Source organism: Leptosomus discolor, chromosome 1, assembly GCF_034619465.1.
Source record: "Leptosomus discolor isolate bLepDis1 chromosome 1, bLepDis1.hap2, whole genome shotgun sequence".
NCBI classification, from domain to species: domain Eukaryota; kingdom Metazoa; phylum Chordata; class Aves; order Leptosomiformes; family Leptosomidae; genus Leptosomus; species Leptosomus discolor.
Window position 1 is genome coordinate 46,760,803 of NC_141391.1, and position 10,975 is coordinate 46,771,777.

Consider the following 10,975-nt stretch of genomic DNA (forward strand, 5'->3'; position numbering starts at 1 on the left):
TGTGATATAAATTCCCACTAACTGCATATGAAGAAACTTACCTTAAAAATACTATATTCCTAAAACCTAGGTTATGGTTTCAGCAAATAAATGCAAATGTAAAGTCCTGAATGTAAAAGAGACAATGCTGGTTTTGCTAAATTGCCCTGTACATCCTGCAGTGACAGCACCTTTTATTGAGATCAATGGGAGTCACAGTTACCCAGGACGTCCCAGGGCAGGATCCAGATAGCTCCTATTAAAGAGTCATAGATATAAACTCTAATAGGGAAAGAGAAAGCTATCGCAACCTGTATAAACCAAAAACTATAAATTCAAAATGTTGTACTAATTGCATTGTGTAAATTCAATAAGGTAAGGAAAAAGAATACAAGGGAAGTAGTAGTCAGCTTGATTAAAAATTAAATTATTTTATTTTATTAGGAACAATGTGAAAAATTGTATTGATTCATTACTCGATGGAAGTTGGAGGCTTGTTATTCAAGTTAGTTCAAGGAAAGTATAAATATTTGCTCTGCAGTTCTGTTGAGAATAATGAACAATTTCCAACCTGGACTAATCCAAAAAAAGATGAGCAACAAGTATTTTTTTTAACCAGGGTCTGGCCAATTTACATCCAAGTCTTTACAAGCTGTGTCATTACTAATGCAGCCTTCTCAGAAAGTCTCAGAAACCTGGGGAAGCTCCAAAGGACTGGAAAAAACATAAACTGCTTGTGTTTGAAGATAGTAAAATAAAGGGTATTTGGGAATTTTAGGCCTGCCAACCTGACATCAATCTTCAGCCATCCATTTATCCAGTTGAAAACTATCTATCCGATGCAGTAATGTCCATCAACATTGACGTATAGAAAATAGATCCTCTTGCATTAGTTTTGCTTTGTTTTTTAAGGCCATTCAGTTGTTACAAGTTAAACCGTGATATAATAAGAAAACACCTTATACACTGCCATGCATTTTGACTGATAATTGGAACAGCATTTGTAGAACAGAACACAGGTGCTCGCAGTGGTGGTTTACTGAACATAAACTCCAGTGATGCTTAAATCCCTGGGACTGCCAATGCAAAACTTGGACAGATGAATGGGAAAAACAGGACAGGACAGAGAAATTTTGTTTTGCTTTAGTGCATTCCCTTACCAGAATGAGCAGTACCTGAAATCAGCAGTTCAAAAGATGCTGAGAAACTGAGGAGAATTTAGAGAAGAAACATGAGAAGGACTAAAAATCATGCCTTACTGACAGGCCACAGAAGCTCACTCTGTTTAGTCATCAGACCGTTTCTCCTGGCACTAGTAAATTTATTATGCTGTGAGCCAGTTCAGGGAGCTGCTCTGGCCAACAGCTAACCTGCCTTTTTCTGCTTGCTTGTTTAAGGTTTTCATCTGCACCAGGTAGCTGAACTGGTTCACCCCATATGGCCACATAAGCAATGCCAGCACAAAACTGGTTACAGGGACAAGTGGTTGGGAACACAAGGAAAACACAGGACAGTTTGGCCCCAGATTTAGATCAAACTAACTGCCTCTGTACATACCCTCCTACAGAATGCTCGCTCCAGCCTCGTGGTGTCAGTGAAGAAGACATTACAGACCCTTCTGGGTGGAAGCCAAAGCTGGTGACAGCTGCAGCAGAACAATTAATGAAGCATTGTGATGTCTTCTTTTTCACCAGCAGTATTGTCCATGAGATTAGATGACAGTCTAAGAGATTTCACTGCCTGATTTAAAGACTCTATTCAGGGAAGCCCTGCACTGTACGCTATGTAGAACAGCAGACTAGATGATCTGAACATTTCTTTCTGTCCTCAAACCCTAGGAGGTGATGTGCTGAAAAAAATCCAATCTTACAATCTGCAAGCAACCTATAAACTTTTCTTTTAGAAACAGAACACTAGCACATTTGTATACATACACTCTTCTTCCAATGTTTTCTAAAGCAATATGACTGTTTGGTCCAGTTACCCGTCACTGAGTGCTCTCCAGCCTTTAACATGTTACAAACAAGTCCAAGTGGATAAACACGCTAGTGCTCCAGCAAAACTGATAAAGCCATTGTTCTTACCTACAGAAGAAAAGGTACCTTTACCCAGTTTTATTACAGTTTATGCAGCATTTATCATCATTTATTCAGACCACAAAATTTTAAGGAACTGTAAAACTATTTCTAACGGAGTTGTCTTTGTCATCCCTTTAGCATCACAGCAGATAAGCTATTAGGCAGCCTACTGTAAACATCTAAATCTTTCTCATATTCCAACCATACCCTGAGACAGCAGATAACATACAGACTGTGAAAGCAAACCCTGGAAATAAGTGGATCAGAAGTCTAGCGGAGAAGAAGTGCCAATTTCTGGCTGTTGGGCTGCACAGAGCTCACCAGAATACAAATTCTGCCCTTTATTCAGGCAAGGCACCAGCAGCGGGACCGTGCTGGCTCAGGGACTACCGAGCAATATCAGTCATGGCTGGGAAGGAAGCAAGGCAGAAGTGGCAGCTTTGGTCAGGACTGGTGGGTCATCCTGGGGCCTGGGACAAAGCTGCCCACCCAGCTTGGCTCTGACCATGATAGGAGCTGCAGCAGGAAGGTTTGCCATGTAGCACTTATGAGCCATTGCAAGACCTCCTGGTCCTTGCAGCTTTCTGAAATACTTGTGCCTTGAGCTGTCAGCCATAGGAAGATGTTGAAGTGAATTTTATGAGGTGAGGAAAATTAAGAGTGTTTGTACAAGACTACAGATTTGAAAAAAAAAATAAATCCATAACTGGGATCCCTTACTAAAAGGGAAAAAAAAAAAAAAAAAAAAAAAAAAAAAAAAAAAAAAAGAGTCACATTCCTGGAACAGTCTCTGTCCTTTTAAAGGAAAAAACTTCTAACTTCAGGCTTCTAATAACCACAGACTTTGCTGTAATATGAGGAGAGAGATTGTCACTAAGCTATTTGGAAAATCTGAGTCAAAACCAAACTACATCCAAATTTACAGAAGTCTACATAGTTATGGTGATATGCTCTGCTAAATGACCATTTATTAAGTGTTGATATGACTTTAAAGTTCAGCTACGACCAGAAAAACAGTCAAAACAATGGTGGCAGCATTGTGGTTTATTGCAGTTGTCTTTGAAAGAAAGCTCATTCTCATCATACCAGCACCACATTCCCTCTTAAAGAACAAGTGTGCAAGGAGAGGACTGGAGGAAGGGGCCTTTTACTTTTTATGTCATAGCCTGCTCCTCAGTAAACTAACCAAGGTTGCGACTTTACCTCAAAATTACAAAGGAAAATAATAGATCAGATGCTCTTTATCACAGAGCTGATGTTTTTATAGTAGTCTAGGTACACTGTTCTCTTCTCTAGCTGAACTTCAGTGAGTTATGACTTAAATTCTGACAAAATTGTCAAGCTGCAAAAGCCAAGTGAAAGGCTATACAGAGCCAGACATCATCTGCATACTGACATCACAGGACACATTGGTGCATTCCTGTATGTGCCTGTGTGAACTTCCTTCCCTTCTATATTATGTTGAATGAAAAAGGATGATAAAATATTAACCCACATCTGTCCATCTCCCTAAGCAAGGTGTGCTGCTAACATTGTCATTTCCCAGCAGCTAACACTGAGCTTTTTGAAGGAGAAGAAAACATTTATTTCAGCCATTTATTTGTGATATCAAATAAGACATAAAACAAACAAATTACCTCAAGGACTATAGTTTTAAAGGGTTGGGGGGGGGTGTTGAAAGATAGGAATAATGTGTGAATGTATTATTTGGATTAGACAGAAAAATAGCTTGAATTTCTTGTGATACCAAGAAATTTCTCCAAAAGTGCATGAGGCTGTTCCCACTTTCTGCAAGGATTTTTCCTAGCTTTTATTTCCTCACAAGGAAATAGATCTTCTTCAAAACCCTGACTCACTGTTGCCAACAGCTTTGATGGAATTATCAAATACTGCATAGTATGTGCTAAAAAACTTTCAGAGCAAGAAATGTATAACAGAGTTTAATTTTATTCTAGTTTGAACACAGTGGAGAGTGGAACAGGGAAAAAATGTGATAATTTGAGCAACTATGGTTTTGACTGTCTCAGCAGTTGTGCTGTGTATTTCCAAGAGACTACCTGCAATGGCGGTATTAATACTTCAGCAACCATACATAAGAGTTGTGTTTATCAGTAAAGCCTTACATCTAATACAGTTCACTGCAAGGGGAAAAACACACGCAGCTCATTTTAATGAAAAACAAAATTAGCATTCAGTTTCACAAATGCTAGTACTTTCTAAATAAATAATGCATTTCTGCTAATTTTTCATCGACAACTATGCTGAAGATTTCCCATAATAAAAAAAACTGAGCCAAATCAAGCCTTCACAAAATATTTTCCTGCACATTTTGATCCATTTCTGCCCACCAAAAGAGCAGGAGGAGTCCTAAAAGCTCCATATTTGTAACAAAAAGTTTCTCCAGCAAAGGTACCAACAGAGGGGTTTGAGACAGGCAGCCAAGGAGGGCTGTTGTAACAAGACTCAAAGCTGTTTGAGCTACACTTGGAAACACTGCAGAAATTTGGAGGCTGGAAATATTTTTTAAGCTGTTCTAGTCCACCCATTCATTTGGCTGACTGTCCAGTGTCGCAAAAGTAAGCATGATCGCTTGCGTCCTCAGTGTATAGGGATTTAGTACACTTGGACTACTCTGTCCTCCTTTGATAAAAGGTTTTAATAGACAGTGTCAGACATTAATTACAGTAATTTGTCGTCAGTCTTGTTTCCTAAGGAAATAAGGCTCAAACACTTGCATTGTCCATTTGGGTGGACATCTGTCCCCCCTAACATCTTCTGAGTTGACGGGTAATTTCAAACACAATTGAAAGAACTAAAAAACTTCACAGATGTTATATTCTTACAAAGTCCATGAATTCTGCTGGCTGGGTAAAGGAAAGGGAAAAACAAATCTGTAGTTCACTGAGGGAGAAAGGCAGAATTGAGCCATAACCTTCAGCACTGCAGAAGCTGGCTCTGCCAAAGAACATGTCATCTTTTGCCTGGTAGAAGTCAAATAAAAGGGATGGGCGTAAGTAGTGTAAATGAAGTGGTTGTATAAAGGAAATGAGACCTAAGCTTGCAGAAAGACAGACTCAAAGTTTTGTTGGTCATGCAACAACCTCCTTTCTTACATTATTGCATGATAACAAAGCTCTCAAACACCATCAAGCCATCAAATAAAATGGTTGATTAAACTTCTTTCAGCTGGTTCCTTTGCATAATAACCATGCTACTCAAAAAAGACCTATTGAATATACAGGTGCTTCACACACGTGGATTACACCAGCAATTCATTACTAATTTTCTATGAAACTGACCACAGGTTTATTATAACCATCAGGTTTATAATAGTTCACTAGAGATCACAGGGTAGCTAACAAGATCACCCCTCTGATCCTTAATAGAATTTCTAAACCCATTTCTCTTGGATCATCTATTTCCTTAGATATTAATGTTTCTTTCATTAAATGAGCACTATATCCAATGTTACTATTCTCTGGCTTCATAAAAAACATCAACATTTTATTTCAACAATTATTCTGTGCTATTCAACTTAAGCTCTTTAATCACTATGGTTTCCAGGGGACTGATTTATATTGACCAGTACTGCAAAAATTCTCTGTGACACTTGAAAGGAAAGTATACAGTCTGAGCATTATACATTTCTGTTTATCTTGCCACAGGTGTTACTAGAGATACACATAATATTCTTTGCTCAGTGTTTCTGCTTTATATATTAGTTTGGAGTCTTTGCTGAAGTTATGAATATGATACTGTGGAAGAGAGAGCAAAGCTAACAACTTGTTTACCAAGAGTAAAAAGGACAGCATAAACCACACAACTGAGTTAATATTTAAAGAAGAAGAATTTAATTTGGTATGCAACATTTTCCTAGGAGGAACTTTATTTTCAATGCTATACATGTTAAGATAAGAATGAATAAGTGGCTCATTATCTACATGTATAAAAATATAAACATCCTATCAAACATCTGCAAAGTCACCCTTCATGATATGCATCACTGAAAAGACCTATGCCTTAACGTCTAATTAAAAGAAAGACTGCCTTTGTTTTTTTTTATAACACTTGCGAACGCTACTGCATTCATTCATAAGTACATGAACTGTGAACAACAGCTACAAAAAGCACACAGGACTCCAGTATTGTGCCTCTAGATTTTTTACTTTCTGCATGTCCACAGGTTAGCAGAGTCATCGTGTTTATCTGTTCTTTGAGCTCTCAATAGAAGAGACTGGCAAAACTCACTGACTTTGCCTTGGGCATTTTACCTTCTAAAAATTTTACTGAAAATACTGAGTAATGTTCAAGAAAAACATTGTCTTCTGTGGCAAACCATCAAATGACTATTACATTTATGGAACCATCATTTTAAGCCTAAATGTAATGACTTATCAGCAAATGAAGGGCCCTATTTCTTAATACTAGTAACATGTAGAGTTTTTAGCACAGTCACAAAGATTAAAAAATCATCAGTTTATGTTTTTATTACACCCATTTTTACTTAAAATATGAGAATTTCTGGGTCATCTGCCAGCAAACAGATAGGCAATCATTGATTAAAATACAGGCAATCTTTGTTTTAGAGATGCATTCAGCCACCTGGAAGTTTAGTTATGATTCACATTCAAGCAAATATGTAATCGATTTCAGTTGTACAAGCTGATATTCAGTTTTTCCATAGAAACAGGTATAGGAAACCGGTAAAACATTACCATATTATGTACATAGCGTAATATGTAAATGCTCAGCTAGATATATTATGAAATTCTGTAGCACTAAAATGATTAAAAAACTAAATGATTCGTGTAAAATGTTTATATATTGTATATATATGTACACTAAATCATAAATTCAATTTAAAACTGCCCGTATTCATAGTTCCTACGATGGATTTAGTAAGCTACCAGATTCTTAAAAACAGAAAGCTATCTAGAGCGAATTTGAACACTTTACTGAAAACTGATTTTATACAAAATCTTAAAAAACATACTTCAGAATTACTTAACAGAAACTAGAAAAAGACGGTCATTATTCTCGAGAACAGCACTGTAAAGACATAGTAGCTGTGATCAATGTCCTTTCATTTGTGGTATAAATAAGTTAAGCACAAAGAAATCATCTGAGTAAGGCATAGGACAAACAGGTTTCATTCTGTCTTCAGGTGTATTGGCCTCTCACTCTTATTGCTCATCTAATTTGGCAGGTATACATTTCTCTGCTTTTAAAAATACTCCATTATACAACTATCTACAACTGGACAACACCCAGCACGTTCATATGTGCATCTTCAATTTAATCACATTGATAAACAATCTTGCTAATATTAAAAAAAAAAAAAACATAGTGATGCAAATTATTTTCAGTTTTATGCGGTGGGGCATGCACTTAATGAAAGACCAAATTGTGAACACAGACCGAGCACCTCAATACATATGTAGCAATAGCTCTTTTCAAAGGAATTAAGGTTTTAAAAATAAAACCCCACTGTGAAATTCTTTGGTTAGAATACAAGTGCTAGCAGTATTTCTAAATTTGGGTTAGAACAATTTATTATTGAAGATTTTTTAAAATGTAACTTCAAGACTTTAATACATACCGCTAAATTCTTCAACACTTTGGATACACTTAGGATATTTTTCTGTGAAGGTCTGAATGCATAATACAGGTTTTTAAATCAAGTTCAGGTTTTAAAGGAAAGTGCTTTTGTACCCCAATCTTCAAGGATTTATTAGAAAGAGCTGCTTAGTCTTCCCTACTGTAAAACCTGCTGCTCAGATCTGTTCCAAAGCAAGCTATGTCTGCCTCCTCCAGGAAAGAAAGACTATTGAATAGCACAAACCAAATACAGCTTAGAATAATTAGAGTAATAATGGGTCTGCTTAGAGGACTTCCTTCTGAAGAAAGTTGGCATCATTCTTGTTTTTGTAAGGACGGGATTTAATCCTTTCTAAGAAGCACTAAGTTTGTTTAGGAAGAGGTACTTAAGTCTCAGCAGTGGCATTTCCCTGGTAGTACTGCCATGAAAACTAAGAAACTAGTTCTTAAAAAAGTGGTTTCAGCATCAATTCTGTTGGCTTCAAAGTTTTACAGCACTCACACGACAAAGACAAAACTTAAAGTAACAAGCAGGGTGCTCTTGATTATAATGTACATCTGCATTAATTCAATGTATATGATTTCAGCTTCCCAAGAAGCAGGCCCTACCTTCACTCTGGCAAACCTGGCTTCATCTCACCCCCATCATTTTGAGGGTGTTTAAGGAAATATGCATTGAGATGTCTATGCATATTATAGACAGTAACTTCAAGAGCATTATAAAGACTTCACACCACCCATGAAAGTTACAATTCACAAGCACTTTAATTTTTCAAAGCATCGTTGTTTTACCTCTCGAGGGAATAAACACATGTCTCTGAGGACACTTTATAGTTCAAATGGTTGGCTACCCAGAGAACCTGTCCTTTCACACCAGCCTGATGTGCCTGCTATGCAGGCCCTGGTCCAGTTTAACAGCTTGGAAAGGGAAGTTCAGAGAGATAGGAAGCAGAGAGGGGAGATGGATGCAACCAGTCGTGAAGGGCCACACATATGCCTCCTGCAAAATTACTCATCTCTACAGATTAAATATGAGTCGGAGTGCCAACCCCTCACAGTCAGGCATTACTTCTGTGCGATGGTCCTCCGCAAACAGGCATCACTTTTATAGGGTGGGATAAAATGGAGTTACGGGTCTGCCCAACAAGGATATGGGGATAAGAAAAGACAGCCATTTGTCATGCCATCTTCAACAGAAGTTGCTGAAAAGCAACTGAAAAGTTCCTCAGCCCCTAAATGGGTGGGTTTTAAAAGGCCCCACCCTGAGGGACCTATCCCTCAGCTCCTGTGCACAGAGAGGGGCAGGGCTGGGCACACAGGCACGCTTTCCTAGGATGGGTATTTGTCTACTCCCACTACGTCTCTCCTTCCTCGCTACCAACACAGCTACTGGGAAGCATGGGAGGGAAGATGATGGTACAAGCTGGGATACGCTGAGCAGGGACGTGGTGACTGAGCAGGGACATGGCGGCTGAGGCACAACGTGGTGACCTCCTGTCCCCGGGGCCATCGGGAGATGCGTGCAGGAGGGGTGGGGGCTGCGCTGGGGGCTGACCCGCCTTGTGCGTGGAGGCAGGCACCGGGGTGAGGAAAGCGCAGGGGGGCACAGGCCCCCTCCACGTCCTCCTTCCTCCGGACCAGGAGGGGACCGTGGATATGAGGGTGTGCAGGGGCCGCCGCCTTATCCCCACACCACGGGCCGGGCGGATGCTCAGTCCCGGCAGAAGACATACTCGGTGTAGCTGGTCCAGATCTTGTCATCGGCAGGACCACCCTGCTCGGGGGCGAAGGCGCAGGTGCCGGTGGAGGAGCAGGCGGCCATGCGGAAGCCGGCCTCGGAGAGCCGGTCGAAGGCTTGCTCGAGGAAGTTGAACTTGAGGTAGTAGCGGGCGGTGTAGCGCTCGGGAGGGCGGTCGGGGTCGCGGCTCTCGTTCAGCGTCTCCCCGAAGACCTCCTTGGCCAGCGCCGTCTTGCCGCAGACGGTGATGCGGGCCACCCGCCGGAACTTGGCGTCGGCCTGCGCTTCCCGCCCGATGGTGTACGAGCCCCGGTAGCCGATCGTGATGTAGCCCGAGCGTCGCCCGCCCGCCCCGTCCAGCGACTGCGAGGGCGTGAGCAGCGGCCCGCCCGAGGGGCTACGGCTGGCGGTGGGGGACGGGGCAGACGCCGCGGCACCTCCGCCGCCTCCTTCCAGCGGCTCGGCCTCCAGGTAGCCGAGAAGCGGCGGCGGCGGCGGCTCCTCGACGCAGAGGGAGCCGTCGCGGTGCAGGGCGGCGGGGCGGGCAGTGGCGACAGCCCGAGCCTGCGCCAGACGGCGAGCCAGGTCGGGCAGCTGGAAGTATTCGGCCTCCCGCTGGAGGCGGCTGCGCTCGGGGAAGTGCTCGGGCAGCACCAGCTGCAGGTCCCGCAGGTAGTCCAGGATGTAGCGGAAGAGGAAGCCGTCGCGGTCGAGGAAGAAGCGGCCCTTGCTGTCCCGGGGCAGCTCGCTGGGCTGCTGCTGCGAGAACATGCGCCAGAGCAGCGAGTCGCGCACCGAGACCACGGTGCAGCGCCGCGTCACGTACACCTGCCCGCCCACGTTCAGCTCCACGATCTCCGGGAAGGACGACCAGCCGCCCGCCGCCGCCGCCGCCCCGCTCCCCGCCGCCCCGCTCCCTGCTGCCGGCGAGACGCCGCCGCCGTTGGGCAGCCCGCGGGCGCTGTCCGCCAGGGCCATACCGGAGGGAGCCCGCCGCCGACGGGGAGCCGCTGCCCTTCCTCCTCCTCCTCCTCCTCCTCCGGCCGCCTGGGCTCCGGCGGGGCCGCCTCCGCCCGCGTGGGAGCGCGCAGCCCTGCGCCGCTGCCCGCCGGAGCCTCCCGCCCCGTCTGTCCCCGGAGCCGCTCCCCGCCGCCGCTCCGCTGCCCTCTGCCGCGCCCCTGCCGGCCAGGCGCCTCCGTCGGGCTGCGAGCGGAGAGCCCCGGCGGCGGCGGCGGGGCCGTGTTTATGTAGCGCGGCCGCACCTCGCGGGAGGCGGAGGAGGCTGGCGGGAGGCAGAGCCGAGCGCACGGGGAGGGGAAGGGGACGGCCCTGCACTGACGCAGGGTCCCCCGTCGTCCCCCCCACACCCCCCCGCCTCGGTGCTCATTCCCCGGCTGCGGCGGGGACCCTCTCCCCGCCCGGTGCGCGCCCGCCGCTTCCCCTCGCTGTAAACGGGCGGCCGGCGGGGGTAAAACCCTGGGCGGGGGGGGGGGGGGGGGGGTAGGTCACGCCGCCTCCCTCCTCGCACACCTCTCCGGGCTTCTGCTCGCTCCCCGGCTTCTCCGAGACGTCTCATCTTTTC

The 10,975-nt window shown here is 44.2% G+C and overlaps 1 protein-coding gene across 1 annotated transcript; it reads right to left on the reverse strand.

Annotated features, from left to right (window-relative positions):
* Window positions 1-9,366: 9,366 nt before the first annotated feature.
* Window positions 9,367-10,371, reverse strand: KCTD12 (potassium channel tetramerization domain containing 12). Its single transcript, XM_086482008.1, has one exon. It carries the CDS (start codon window positions 10,369-10,371, stop codon window positions 9,367-9,369), a length of 1,005 nt encoding a protein of 334 aa, XP_086338134.1.
* Between the last annotated feature and the right edge of the window lie 604 nt (window positions 10,372-10,975).

Bases quoted from the DNA above. Each gene is read 5' to 3' on its own strand.
- KCTD12 (XM_086482008.1), bottom strand. From the start codon at position 10,371: ATGGCCCTGGCGGACAGCGCCCGCGGGCTGCCCAACGGCGGCGGCGTC.